The sequence below is a fragment of the Equus quagga genome, chromosome 2 (genome assembly GCF_021613505.1).
Source record: "Equus quagga isolate Etosha38 chromosome 2, UCLA_HA_Equagga_1.0, whole genome shotgun sequence".
Lineage (NCBI taxonomy): Eukaryota > Metazoa > Chordata > Mammalia > Perissodactyla > Equidae > Equus > Equus quagga.
This window is the reverse complement of record NC_060268.1, coordinates 64,569,806-64,585,362: the sequence shown is the minus strand read 5'-3', so window position 1 is coordinate 64,585,362 and position 15,557 is coordinate 64,569,806. Positions and strand designations below refer to the sequence as shown.

At 36.7% G+C, this 15,557-nt stretch overlaps 1 protein-coding gene across 8 annotated transcripts in view; it reads left to right on the top strand.

The window, feature by feature from the left end:
- Window positions 1–15,557, top strand: part of LOC124233768 (unconventional myosin-IXa) — a 289,503-nt gene that overhangs the window by 256,010 nt on the left and 17,936 nt on the right. For 7 of the 8 annotated variants that reach the window (XM_046650967.1, XM_046651007.1, XM_046650998.1 and 4 more), the window contains 3 exons: window positions 540–645; window positions 1,419–1,550; window positions 2,291–2,414. In XM_046650967.1, the coding sequence (XP_046506923.1) occupies window positions 540–645; window positions 1,419–1,550; window positions 2,291–2,414 (362 nt within the window). Of the gene's footprint in view, window positions 1–539; window positions 646–1,418; window positions 1,551–2,290; window positions 2,415–15,557 lie in introns of those variants that run through there. The other variant, XR_006887148.1, reaches the window with a different exon arrangement.

Here is a 15,557-nt window from a genome sequence, read left to right as displayed (position 1 = left end):
AAGATGAAGAGATTTGAGGGTTGGCTTATGTTCATTTAAATTGTGAATCTAGGCAAGACCTCTATGTAAAGCTAGCTATTTTATGCCAGGCCTAACAGGTTGTGAATTTAGTTTTTCAGTGCTCCTGATGTGTAAGGTATTGATGAACGCCTCCCTTGAAGTGTTTAGGCCCTGAGGCATGACTCTTCAAATTCCCATAAGACTGATTTATAAAATCTATGGCAATTGATTAATTTTAATGGAGAATCAGTCTGCCACAAAATGCCTGAAAAACTACGACATCTCTTTCCCCTTGCTGTAATCAAGGATTACTGCAATATAGGTTAAAACTCAGGAGACTGTTTAGTGAATATAGAACTCAAGCAAAGGGAGGTTAGTGGTAATGGTGAGTTGCTCTTCTGCCATACAGGTACATCTGCCTCTCCTAAAACTGTAAGACTCTAGAGCCAGTCTCCCCGCTACCTGGTGTCTGTCCAGGAGGAAGATGTAGCATATGAGAGGGGGTATTCAGTCTTATTTGCTGCTCTTACTGTTTTTAGGCCTTCAGGAGAGGAAAGAGACAATCCGTGGTGTATACTCTGTGATTGACCAGCTCTCCCGAACTCATCTCAATACACTGGAACGCCTCATCTTTCATTTAGTCAGGTAACTTCAAGAAGCAAGGGAATGTTTAAGAGTTTCTCTTGGATTATTTTAAATAAATGAAGGGCTCCTCCATTTGGAAAACTGACAGATATATTTTTTTCTCTTGTTTATAAAGTCAAGCCTTAAACAGATGGTTACAGTTTCTTGGAGCAGAAAGCCTCAGCTGATTTAGACTACATGGCAGGTGCTTCTCTATTCTATTTGAGCCATGTATCAGCTTCAGCCTCGTGGTGGCACTCTATAGTCTTGCATGTTATCTAACCCCTAAACTAGAAAGGATGTATATCTGTTGACATAACCTAATTCATAGTAAGTGGGTTCAGATGGTGCTCAGGAATGGACTGACCAAAGAGACTTCAGGAATAGTCTCTCTTCACCTGAGTGTAAATATAAGCAGTAGTTGGGAAAGATTCCATCTTTCTTTTTGGATAAATACCTTATATGACCATCTGAAAATGCCTTAAAGTCTCTTCTCCATTCTTCAGATGTGTTCATCTAGTGATGGTGACCTTGGGCAGAGGGTCACAAATTTCCCTTGGTAAGCTATCTGCTGGTCTACATTGCTTCAAGGAAGGACCAGAGTGAAAGTGCATTTTCCAGAGGCAAAAGAACAGCTTTGGGAAAAGTCTACAGTGTTTCCCTTCGACTGATGTGACTCTCCTTCCACTACTATGCAGTTGATGTCATACATCTTTTTTCTCTCATCTTTTCTGCCTACCTCCCTACTATTTTTGCTTTTATTGTGGTTTCACTTGGTTTTTTTTGTACCTTAGGATTGCTCTACAGGAAGATAGTAATCGAATGTCTGCTAATGCTTTAGCCATTGTGTTTGCGCCCTGCATTCTCCGCTGCCCTGACACCATTGACCCGCTACAAAGTGTGCAGGACATCAGTAAGACTACCACGTAAGGCCAGTCACTATCACCTCTGCAAAACCCTGGGGACTTCTGAGTTGCTGTAGTCACTTTATCCAGATATAAAATTTAGTGAATGGTTTCATAAGTTCAGATGTTTTTAAGAAGGCAGCTAGACACCATTGGATTGTCTTATGCTGAAGATGAAAAATTTTTTTAGATTCTATTCACCTGAGCATCATTTGTTTTGAAGGGTCTTATTTTTTAAATTTGACTTTTCTTTAAGAATGCTTATAGTTTCTAAACACATTTTAAAATTCCATTTTACCAAATTACATACACTTTGTATCTTCCTGTAATCTAGTCTAACTATGGTATTATGGTTCTGAATCCCTTTGGTCTTAATACTTCAATATTCTTGTATTTCACCTTGGCCTTTTTTCATGGGCCTCTGCTTTCCTTCTAGAGTGGTGGTTCTTAACCTTGACTGCAAAAAGAGCTTGAAAAAAAACTAGTGTTTGTGTCCTATCCCCAGAGAGTCTGATTTATTTGGTCTGGGGTGTGGCCTGGGCACTGGGACTTATAACCACTTCTCAGATGAATACTAAAGTGCAGCCAATGTTGTAAATCGCCTTTCTAAACCCTATCTCTGAGCTCGTAAAATAAGGGATGTTGATTTTTCTTTTATCCTCCAACCATCTACCACACTTAGCTAAAAAACATTCTGGGGGTACTACACTTTCTTTGATTTACTTCAGCTCCTAAGGGTTTTCTCTTTCCTTCTGTTTCAGCTGTGTGGAGCTAATTGTTGTGGAACAAATGAATAAATATAAGGCTCGTCTCAAAGACATCAGTAGCCTGGAATTTGCTGAGAATAAGGCAAAGACCAGGCTATCACTGATTCGTAGATCAATGGTAAGATGCAAGACATATAATCATAGGGGAAAATGGGAGCCCTCATGGGATTTTAAGTGTGCATTTATGGTGTAGAGAGAAGTTATTCTTTGAATGTTTTTCACATGGAACAAGTGAAAAAAAAATCACCTCATCTCAGAGTACTATGGATGCCTCATGTTTGATCTTTTAGCTGTCTTTAATTATATGTATGGAATATACGCAGTTAAATGTGCAGAATTTTTTAAATCAAGTGTTCAGATTGGGGCCAGCCCCATGGCCGAGTGGTTAAGTTTGTGCGCTCCACTTCGGAGGCCCAGGGTTTCACCAGTTCGGATCCTAGGTACTACATGGCACCGCTCATCAGGCCATGCTGAGGTGGCATCCTACACAGCACAACCAGAGGCGCTCACAACTAGAATATACAACTCTGTACTGGGGGCTTTGGGGAGAAGAAGAAAAGAAAATGTTTGGATAAAGTGGTGGTGGTTTAATAATCTGCCCTGTTTTCTTTTTCTGTCCTTTCTCTGAAAACTTAACCTGTTCTTACTTTTTTCGCTACTTCCTTCTGCCATCTGTTCCCATGCATAACCATGTCACTTTTGGTCCTGCCAATACTCCTGGGATATAGAGAACTTAATCATTTGCAAGAATGTGATTCATAAGGAAATGGGATTCCATCTATGAGTCTACTATTATCAAATAAAGATTTCTTTCAGTGTTTATTGTTAGGTTTTGAGAAAAGCCTTGCAAAAAATAATTTATCTCCTCCATTTGCCCCCTTTTCTGTTTAATATCTTCCTTTGTAACCAGTGACCTGTAAATAGATAACTCCAGTTCCCACTGACCAATAATCAAGAGGGTCTGGGTAGCTGGAAAACTGCTACATTAAAGTTTAATTATTGCCCATTTGCTACTCTTACCCTCAATTGTAAAACAAAATTATAGTGATGAACGCCCACTCAGATCCCCAGAAAATCTGAAAAAAGAAGCAAGCTTCCCTGTCATCATGCCCATGCTATTCCAGGGGCCCAGCAATACTTCTTCCGTATCTTCATAGTTTATACTTAGATTATCATTAAAGTAACTGTCTTCCTTCACTGTTTAAACAGCCTGGCACATGCCAAGTGCTCAACAAATGTTCGTTGATTAAGTTAGTGAAGGGTCTTCTCTAAAAACAAATATAAACATAGACTTTTTCCAGGCAGTAAAGATTAAATAAATCTCATCATAGGATACCGTCTAAATCTTTTCCCCAGAAAATGGAAATAGAAACCACATTTAAAAGTGAATCTCGGAGGCCAGCCCCTTAGCCAAGTGGTTAAGTTCGCGCGCTCCGCTTTGGCAGCCCAGAGTTTCACCAGTTCAGATCCTGGGTGCAGACGTGGCACCCTCATCGGGCCATGCTGGGGCTCCATCCCACATGCCACAACTAGAAGGACCCACAACTCAAAATATACAACTATGTACTGGGGGGCTTCAGGGAGATAAAGGAAAAATAAAATCTTTAAACGTGAGTCTCTTTCTGTAGTGTGAATTCTCAGTTCTGAGAGGCCCCAATTTAGCAGTGCCCATCCAGGGAGGAAGGGAAGAGACCTTTTACTTATATAAAGCTACTTTTCAAAGCAGCTAGACAAGCTGTGCTTTTTTTTGCTGATGCTGCAGAAGGTGGATACATTCAGTCCATTAACAGACTAACCCTTCTCTTTTAATGTGGCAATGACATGTAAATTCTAACCTTCTGCTTTCCTTTTCATGTCCTTCCTAATCCAGAAACCTGTACTAATTGCAGTTAGATTTATGAGCATTACCCGCAATTCAGTCTCGGTATGTATTAATATTGCAGTGTGTCACAGCCACTTTTTGTTATTGTCTCTCATCCATCCAGGAGTTGTTCTGCTCTGTCTGTCATCCATGCCTGTCCACGCTTCATGTGCAGCCCCAATTCAGGTTCCGCTTCCTGACTGGCCTTCACTTGCGTTTCTCTTACTCTCTTTTTTTAGAAGCTTTGTTTTCCTTCCTCTGTATCATGCAGTTGAATGATGTCCATTTACAATATACTGGTTTTTCCTCTTTGTCAGATAAGCCTCTTTGTGATTTCTTCTTTGGTTGGATCATTAAAAAGTGAACGTTGAAAGCATTTAGGTATCAAATTAATTTCTGCTCTATGAGCTTTGTTCTCATCAATTTCCTCCACTTTATTACTTAAAATATTTATTTCTGCTTTCAGCATCCTCCATTATTAGTAATGCTTGTTTGTCCATTCATATCTGTGACTTTGATAGTGTCTTCCCAGATGTGAAAGTGTGGCTCTTATCTGCTTAACATTTTTCAGGTAGAGTAGCAAATAGTAGTGAGCAAATTGACAGACTGGTTCTAAACTTAAAATCATAGTATAATAGAACTCATCCCAGGATTTCATTGATTATACAAAAAAGGAATAGAGAGGTGGAAAGCTAACGCCAATATATATGGAAACTAATTTCAGAGACTATCCATCTATGTGTAGCCAGTTCATTGAGGATGCCAGTTTGTTGGGTTATAAATACAAATCAGTTTTGCTTTTTTATCTGATAACTGCCTCCCAACTCTACCATGTCAAAGTCCCCTTGCCTACTGGCTGTCAGCTACCTTAACAGCATCTTGTCACTATGCCGTAATTTTCAAATACTCTAGTCTCATTCCAGTGTTTAAGACTTAGTTCTTTTCACATTATAACTTCAGTCACAGGCTTGAGGCAGTACTCTTGTCGCTTTCTCCCAGGGTAGACTAGACTTTAATCTGAGGCTGAGAACTTTGGGGGTGAGTGAGTAGGTTCTTTTTGTCACACACTTCTGCTCTCCCTCTTTCTTGTGCTTTTTCTTTTTCTGGTGTTGAACCTGGGAGGAGTGATAGGAGTGGCAGAATTCTACATAATATCCCAGTGTTGAGGGCCAGTCCTTTTTCTTGATTGTTCAGTGTTATTATTCAAGCTCATTATCAATAGGCTAAATAAAGATGAGTGGTAGTTCCAGTTTATCCTGCCAACAGTGAGGTCAATCCTATCCCATTTCCAATCCTATCCTAGTTCCATAGGCATTGGCAGTCCCTTGCAAGATTTGGTTATATCTTCTGGCCAAACCTGATTGATGGCATTCACACCGTGTGACCCTGATATGTATATCTTTTTTTGCCTGAAGACTTTACCCAATCAGATCTACCGCCCATGGCCAATTCTAGGGCCTGCAGGCGCGTTAGGGGAAAAGGTTACATGTTTCATACCTCTTGGGAACCAAGAACTCAAGGTAGCAATAGTCTTAGCCTACTTTTCTACCTGACACTTCCCCACCACACTCTCTCCCCATTTCCCTTTCCCTGTGCATATAATAGAGAGGCAAATCAATAGGCCTTTTGCCTACACAAATAATCAAACAGGGAATGCAGTACCAGTCTGCATTTCTTTTAGATGGCCTCTAACTTTGATTCTTATCCTCTAGATTCAGATGTGACACTACTATTTTCCCCAGTCAGGGAAGGGAATATCCTCTTTTCATAAATTCTACATTCCCTTCAAAGTCCAGTAGCCCCCTTTTTCTTTTCTGCCTTTTTAGATTTACATTGAAGGAAGGTGTTACAATATTGATGATAAGACTGGTTCAATAAACTGGTGCCTCTTGGTAAGCCCTGAGAGAAGAGGCTGGTACGAAGTTCTGTTGGCTCTTTGAAGCTAAAGGAAGGAGTACTTAATTATTCTCAGCTTTGGGTCTTAGCCACAACTTTGGCACAGGAAGAAAAATCCCACTTAACATCCTCTTGCATATACATTTAGCTGTACACCGAGTCTTAAGAACAAGACTATATCTAGGACCTATTCAGTATTCAGTAAGCATTTATGGAAGTAAATCTAAGAATTGAATCTAGGTAAGATAGCAGTGAGTTTTTAGGATATCCACTACAAATAGACTAATCAAAGTCAATAGTGTTCATGTATTCATAAATGAAAAAATTTCTCTTTCATAATTAAGTATAATAGTGACTTTTTTGAAAAGAAGGATGAACTACATTTATGAAAAGTATATTGTACTGTTGCCAATGTGAAAAGTCATTTGAGTTGGATGTTGAAAGATGAGTAGTAATTTAACACATAGGGAGGGGAAAGACAATTCCAGAGGCAAGGAGGCATGAAACAGCAATCCAGGAATAATAGCTGCTTTGAGTAGCTAAAGCTAGGGCAGGCAGTGTGGAAATGGCAGAAGAATTTGGAAAGGTAGATTGGAACCAGATGTGCAAGATTAGGAATTTTGAATTTCCTGCTTTGAAGCATTAGGGAGCTATGGAAAGGTTTTTAAATAGGGGAATGTCACCAACAGTGTCTTTTAGAAGATAACTGGTAGCATTCTGAAGAATGGATTAGAGATGGGTAAGACTGGCAGCCATGTATCAATTAGGAGGCTCTTGACTTGTAAATAATCATGTTTGTCATCGCTAAAATAAGTTGAATCCTGGTCATTTTATTTTGAAATGACTTTGAAAATCTCTGTTTCTACTACCATGTGAAAAGTGGTAATTAGATTTAGGGAGCATAATCTTTGACTAGGCTACTTCCAGACTAGGATTTCAGAACATGTTACGCTTACAGTCCATCCAGTTATGCCTTTTCTATAACAAATGGTTTTTGTTATTTATTTATGCTGTAATTCCAAACATAAATAGGGATTTAGCACTAATTAGCTAATATAATATGAAGAATATAATTTGAAATATGTTTTACTAATCTATAAAACGCTCACAAATAATCCTCTTTGAAAGATATTACACACGAAGGTTTCCACAGCCAAACAAAGTTTGGGATATAATGTGTAGCACTTTCAAAACTTTGACCATGGAGTGCTTTTCTTCATAATGTATTAAGTTGAACAGGGTTCTAAGCAAGGCATTTTTAAAACAACATTTTAATTTTTAATACTATTCAAATATCAGTTGCTACTTTATTTACTTAGTTGGAATTTTAAAATTACTCTAAGTCTTTTCATGGTTTTTCTGCTATGCTTATAGGGGTTGGCAGTACTTGGGAATTTTGTATCTTCTAGGCTTATTAAAGAACTTCCTTGCATGTCTCTGTTAGAAATTGGCATACGTGCAATTCTAAATTAATGTGGATAAGTAGATCTGTGGGGTTAAGCTTTGCAATTGACTACACCAAAAGAAGCAAGAAATGCCTCTCCAAAAGTTAAGAATTAATAGTTGGAAAGCCAAGAATCATTTGAAAAGTGACAGCTCTAAAGAGCTCCAAAGGAAAGAGATATTTCAAGTGTGGACTTATCTGACTCTAGCAAAGGGTACTGTCATTTCCTTACCTTTGTGCATGGTATCTAAATCTACTATTCACATTCAGGTGACTTGAGGTAATAAGAATCAGATTCAAAGAATGAAGATTCTCTCAGAATATAGAACCATTCTTACTGTTTCTGGTACTGACTAGCACGTATTTTTGTAGTGTTATCTTTCTTTTAAGATATAATTGACATACAGCATTGTGTTAGTTGTAGACGTACAACATAATGATTTGATATATGCATATATTGCAAAATGGTTACCACAATAAGTTTAGTTAACATCCATCACTACACGTAGTTACAATTTTTTTTGTGTGATGAGAACTCGTAGTGTTATCTTTGATGCCACCACTACCAGAAGACCCCCACACTTTCTATTTCTCCCTACCCCTCTTCCAGAGATCATTATGGTATGCAGGAGGCATTACTTGAAGATCTGTATGCAGGGCCAGTGGTGAGGAGGATTAGGCACAGGACCTTTTTGGAAGAGTAGACAAAAGGAGAACAGTATTTGTGTTCTTTTTTGTGTATTTGTGAAAGAAGCATCTCTTTCAAAGCCTTGGAATCTTCTTATTCTCTCAGATGGGGACAAACAGGACGAAAAATTATGTAGGGAATTCTTATAGATAGAATTCCATAGGAGTGTAATAACTACAGTATTATCTGGCAAGAGAACTTGACTCTTTTCAGGAGACCTGAAAAATTAGGTTTGGGGAGTGAAAGGCAGAAGTTAGGAAGTAAGAAAATATAAAGATGACTGTGGTTTGGAGACGATTGGATTATAAGTGAGAGAAGAAAAGGTGAAGAGTTTACAAATGGTAGAGTGATCCAGGCTGTTTGTATGTTTAGAGAATAAAAGGTGCAGAATGCTAGAGAGGAATGAATGATGTTGGCTTCCTATGTAATTTTTGCTGCTAGAAGGAGTTTACCTACAGGTGTACCATTTATATTCTAAAAATTGTTAAATAGTCTCAGTTTACTCTTGTATCTCCTTTTTTAAAAAAATTCAGATTTGAAGCTTCATGCTAGCCCTTTTTGCATAATGTACTTAATACTTTTTAGAGAAACTTTTCTAATTTCTCACAGAACTTGAAATTGAAAGATAAACTATTTTATATTTATTTTCAAATCATTGGAATTATTTCTTTAACTTATATACTGTCTTTTAAAATTAGCCATTTGATAAATCTAAGATCTTTTTCTACATTAAAGACACATTCACATAATTGTTTTATGTTAATTGTGGAAAATTTTGAACAGTAGGGTAAAGTGTAAAAAGCGTGAAGAAAATCATGATTGTCTATTAATATTTTAGAATATTTATAGTTGTCTTGAACTTTTTCCTTACGTGTATTTAATGAAGTTATGACAATACTATAGTATTCATAGTTTTATGTTTCTTTTATTATTTTTGGAAGGTTTTTGTAGAGATAAAATATTAGTTCAATTCAGAATCATAAATTCATTTAATATTTTTAAACTTTTACAATTTTACTAAGTAAAAATGAGACTGCTTTCAATATGTTTCTTTAGAGGTACTTCTCTTTGTAGACTACACCTTAGACACATCTTTTTTTCGTTCCCATTCTCTTCTGCAGATGAGACTTGTCCCCCTAACCCCACTTATTCATTCAGTTTCATTTATTCTCATTTATTTTTTTCAACAAAAATGTAATAGTTCTGCCATGTTTCAAACACCATGCTAGGTGCTGGAGGTATAGAAATGACAAGATCTCTGCCTTAAATAAATTAAGTCTATTAAACAAAGATGTAAATAATTGCAGTTCAGTTTACTAAATCTCATTTTGTCCGTGCAAAAAGCTATAGGAAGATAGAGAGCTGGATGACTAGTACCACCTGAGAAAGTTGAACAAACGTCAGTGGCTAGAATGCAAGATTTCTTGGTAAGAATGAAGGAAGGGAAGAGTGATAAGATATAATGAGTAAGTAAGGTTTTGGGTTCTTAAATTCCAGAATCAGTAGTTTCGATTTGATCCTTTTAGGCCTTCAGAGGCCATCAAAGGTTTTTAAGCCAGGGGATAATATTACCAAATGTTTATTACCAAAGACTTCCAAACCTTCTTAGGGAAAAGCAATAGGTTTACTCAAGTGTATCTTCGACTGTTAGGTATACATGGGATAGCCTAAGGTCATTAGCTGTTTTCATGATCCTACATAACAAAACACGCCAAAACTCATTGACTTAATACAACAAGCATGTATTTATCACTTACACATCTGTGAGGTGGCTGGGTTCAGCTGATTTACGGTAGGCTGCAGGTTGCTCTGTTCGACACATCTCTTATTATTCTTGAACCAGTAAACTATCTGGGATATGTTTTTCTCGTGACAATGTCTGCATCACGTGAATTGGTAAGATCAGCTGTGCATGTTTCTGCTCCCATAATGTCTGCTCGTATCCAGCTGGCCAGAGTAAATCAAGGAGTGGGGAATAGGCTTTACCTACCCTGAGGCTATGGCAGGGTATAGATGTTTCTATTACAGAAGATTAAAGAGTTAGAACCAGTATTTTAGTTTATCGTAGTCTTTGGTATTTCTCACAAGACCAGGAAGATAGCTCAGGAACATGTTTCTTTACAAAGAAAGCAGATGTTTTCCCTCAGACCTCCCCTAAAATAACTTAATCCTTCCTTCATTTGACGTGTCTACTCAGCATCTGCTCATGATCCAAAGCTGAGTTTCCTTCTCCTTCATAGAATGTTGGCCTTGTAGATGAAAAGGAGCCTGCCTCAGTTCTGCTTTCTAAAAGGGATAGCTCGTAGCTCTTATAAAAATGCCATTAAGAGATTCAAACTCATTTCTGTTGAAACGGGCTTAGGGAGCTGTGGTATCTGGAGTGAGGGAAGATTTCTCATCTACTATGGTCGATATACTTCTGATCTTGATTGCTCAGATAATTTTGAATACTCTTTGGTCCTACAGCCAAAATGAATAATTTTTAGTTTCTTACAGTTTAGTTGCAGTATGGAATGTGAAGCCATATCAATTAACATTTCGTATTCTGTGACATTAAAATCTCTTGGTTATTTTGCACTTTGGAAAGATCTTTTACTCGTATAGGGCTTCATAATGTCATAAGTGGGTCATTTGGAAAATATTGGTTCACTGAGTTATGCAGGTATTTTAAATGTTGTTTCAGTATATAATACCAAAAATCACATTCATTAATATCGCCACCAGTCTCTTCAGAAAATCTTTAAGTATTGGGCAGCTGTCAAACTCACCGGGCAGTTCAAGTATTCCAAAATTCTGATATTTGTTTTTAAGCTTGAAGTTTTATCATTGACAACAAATATTGTCATATGTTGCACTTGAAGTAGTGGGCTCCCTTCATACATTTTTAAAGAAAATGTCTGCCATTTACCCAAGTATGCTGGCTCACTGCATTGCACAGAAATATTTGGTGAGGATAATTTCTTTTCATGTGCAAGACGTAAATGCACACAAACACTTAACTGGCTGTGTTTAAAGTGCTTACTAATCCTCATTATCTGGTGAACCATAACAACAAGCACTGGGATTTTTGAACGAGCCGGCTTACCTAATTATAACATTATGCAAAACAGTCTCCTAGAAAACCTTCGATATAAGGACCTCTCCTTACCAGGAAAGCAGACTCCTTAGCAAGTGGTCTGATAGTTCAATTCCTTGCTTCCTATTTTTTTGACTTAACAAAAGACACTCAATAGTGATCTCCCGTCTTGGCCCAATGTGCTATTTTGGAGTAAAATTTTTTCATTAAGATTCTGAGATTTGTGCTATAGCTAATTATATACAGTCCTTCTTATATATTCAATTCATGGAGAAACCCCTGTTACCTATACTTTCCTTGGATCTTCATAAAGTATCATGACTCTCTGGTGATGTCTTTCCTTACTTAGTCATCAGATTTTTTAAGGGTAGTGCAATCCATTCCTTTATCACCACCACAAGTATCTCTCTAACTTCATCTATCTTCAGTTGTTTGGGCTTACTCTGTATAGTATTAAGCTTCTTTGTGCCCCGTTGATCATGCCTTGCCATTTCTTCCTGTAACCTTTCTCTGTCATGAGCCTCATAGCATTTTCAAGAGAAATCAAAACTCTCCTCATAAGCCTTATTCATTTTAACACTTTTGGTGTAATTCTACTCATATTGTTATCTCTTTAAGCCTTAGGAGAAAATGGAAGTGTTGGGCCCAACTGAGGATGACCTCAAAGAGGGTATCTTCACTTGGATCTTCCCCATTAAAGCATTTGGTTCCCAATATTTTGTTACAGTAGGGAAGCCTATTACAGACAAGTCTCACAGAATACTAGGGAAGCCCGTTATAGACTGATCTCACAGAATTCTGACCCAAAGCAGATAGTAAAGGATCTCTCTTTCAGAATATCATTCTTAGAAGAAGTAGACATAGAATCATTTATAGCCTTCCTCAGACAAAGGATAGCAAGTCTACATGACTAAATGACTGAATTTGTGGGTATTGGAAAAAATGTTCTAAAAGGAGGGAGGGAGGGATCAGACAGTACTGTGCACTGTGTGGTGAGAGTACTAAGGAAGAAGTACTTAATTCTGCCTGAGAGTACTGGGAAGGGCTGTAGAGGAAGTGACATGTGAGCTAGATCTTAAGGGGTGAGTCAGAACTAACCAGTTGGAGAAAGGCATGTTGATACAAAGACTGTGTATAAGGTTTAATTCTGGAAAAAGCTGTGTAATTAAGAACTGCTAGAAACTTGGATATGTAATTGTGCAGAAGAGAGGCCTTACAAGTTAAAACCAAAATAGGCTTTGTTTTGAAGCATACTGAGACATTAGCACTATGGGGCCATGAGGGTGAACCAGGACTTACAAAGTCTCATGGATAATTTAGCACTTAATGTAAGTTTGGTGCTTTATATCTTACTTTTATATTTATGATAGGGAATGGGAGCTAATGTTAGTTATTATTTTTCAGCCATAGTATTAAAATTTCCTCCTACATCTCCTTCAAAGTTCACAGTAAGTGTAGCTAAAGAGCATCCTAAGATTTCAGGGCAATCTGTCTATTGGGGTGGAATGTGAATTTTATTTTTAACCACAGAATGTCTTCATTTTTAGGGAATAATTGATACCAGAAAAAGATTGTTTAAAGTGAATATACTTAAATAACACAATTAATGATTGATCTAATGTGTGTATACATGTAATTCTGTACCCACAAAGAGAAAATGTATACTTTTTTTGGCTGCCCATTGAATATTTTCAAAATTAGGCTGCAACACTTCAGTGACATTGGTGATGTTGTAGTTCTTAATCTGGGCAGTGGCTGTACAGGTGTTTGTTTTATTATTTTTGAAACTGTAATTGTAAGTTTTATATTATCTTTAGTTATAAAATATATCATAATAAAAATTAATTAAATAATAAGAAGTCTGGGGGAAAAATCAAGCCACAAGAAAAACCTCAAAGGCAAAGAAGAAAACTAAACTGAAATCATTGAGTAATTTTAAAATTAGAATAAAAACGCTATATATCTGAGTCTATGGGATGTAAAGCTAAAGCAGTGTTCAGAGAAAATTTTATTGCCTTAAAAACTTAAAAACAAGAAAAATGAAAATAAACATCTAAATCCAGAAGTTAGAAATAGAACAACAAAATAAACTTAAGGAGAGCAGAAGAAAGGTAATAATGAAAGTAAAAGAAGGAAATAAATTAGAAAAAAATGGTGAAACTAATAAATTAAAAATTGATTCTTTGAAAAACAAATCATTAGCTAATCTAATTAAAGTGGAGTAGGTGCAAAGTCACAAATAAGAAATAAGGAAGGAATTATCGTGGATAACAGTGAAAATTAAGAGTCATGTAAAAAACTACTGTTGTGTTAGTTATCTATTGCTGTGTAACAAATTACTCTAAAACTTAATAACTTAAAACAACAATAAACATTTATTATCTCATACATATATTTTTGTGGGTCAGGAATTCAGGAGCAGCTTATCTGGGTGGTTCTGGCAGGGTCTCTCATGAGCTTGTAGTCAAAATGTCAGCCAGGGCTGCAGTTATTTGAAGGCTTGACTGGGGCTATAGGATTTGCTTTCAAGATATCTTATTCAAATTGCTAGCTTATTGGTGCTCACTGTTGGCAGGCCTCAGTTCTTCACCATGTAAACCTCTCCATAGGGCTACTTGAGTGTCCGAATGACTTTTTCCAGAGCAAATGATCCAAGGGAGAGCTAAGTGGAAGCTCACAATGTCTTTTATACCCTAGCCTCAAAAGTTATACTCTGTCATCTCTACAGTAATCACACAGATCAGCCCTATTCGGTGTGGAAGGGACTCCACAAGGACGTGAATACCAAGAGATTAGAATGATCAGGAGTCATCTTGAAGGATAGCTACTGCATCTTCATTCAACTCTGAAATAAGTCTCAAAATGGAAAGTTTTCTAGGAAAATATACTTTACCAAAACTACCTCTAAAAAAAAGACTATCAACAGACCAATTACCAGAGATAAAGTTGTCTGAGAGTTTCCTCCTATAAAAACACCAGACATTTACAGTTTCACAGAGGAATTTTACCAACCTTTAAAGCCAGTTGCAATACAATTTAAGCTGTTCCAGAGTGGAGAGGGAAAAGGTCTATTTTTTATGAAAAGAGTATAACACTGATACTCACCCCCACAAAAAAGAAAAACTGATAAAAAATGCACACAAAAGTATTAAAGGCAGCAGAGTACAGGATGGCCTCTGGACTAGACTTTTGCGTTCAAATCCAAGCACCCGTTTACTAGCTATTGTGACGTGAGCAAGTCATTTAATCTCCATGTCTCTGTTTTCTCATCTATAAATTGCAGTTAATAGTACCCAACTCACAGGATTATATGAGTTAATATTTCTAAAGCCATAAGAACAGCACTTGATACATTGAGAGAGGGAGATATACACACACACACATACACATATGTCAATAAAACACTTGATATATAAATTCAGAACTGCCTCATCTATGAATATTAATCCAAAAATCCAAAGTTAAAATATTAGCAAGCATAGGCCATAAACATAAACCTTGACCAAGTGAGATTTAACCTAGGAATGAAAGCATGATTCCATATTAGAGATCTGTTAAGATAATTCACCATGTTAATTGATCTTTGGGGGAAAAAATCACATCCTCATTGATATTTAAAAGGCATTTGATATAATTACATAAGTATTATTTTTAAGAATTCTTATTAAAATAGGAATATATCTATAATTCCTTAGCATGATAAAGTATATCTGTCTCAACTCAAAAGCCAGCATCTTGCTAATGGGGAAACATTGGAAGTGTTCTGATTAAAATCATGAAAAGGTAAGGATGTCCTTTATCCCCATTATTATTTGACATTGATCTGGAGGTACTAGCTGATGCAATTAGATAATAAAAAGGAATCAGAGGTATAAAATGGAAAAGAAGAGGTAAAATTATCACTATTTCCATTATGGTTGTATATATGCAAAACTCAAGAAAATCAATTAAACAATTACAGATTATAAAAGAATTCAGTAGGCTGTCTGGGTGTAATTAATAGTTAATAACTTTGATATATATATACAACCAATTGGATGATATAATGGAAGAAAAATGCCCATTTGCGTTAGCACACAATGAAAACAGCAACACAAAATACCAAGCAGTAAACTTAAAGAAATGTGGAAGATTTGTACAAAGAAAGCCTTAAAACTCCAAGAATTACAAAAGAAGACTTGAACAAATACATTTGGAAAGGAAGACTAAATTTTATAAAGGTGTAAGTTCTTCCCAAATTCCTCTATTCTTTTATTGTTCTACTGCCAACAGGATGGAGAGAGGATATGTTATTAG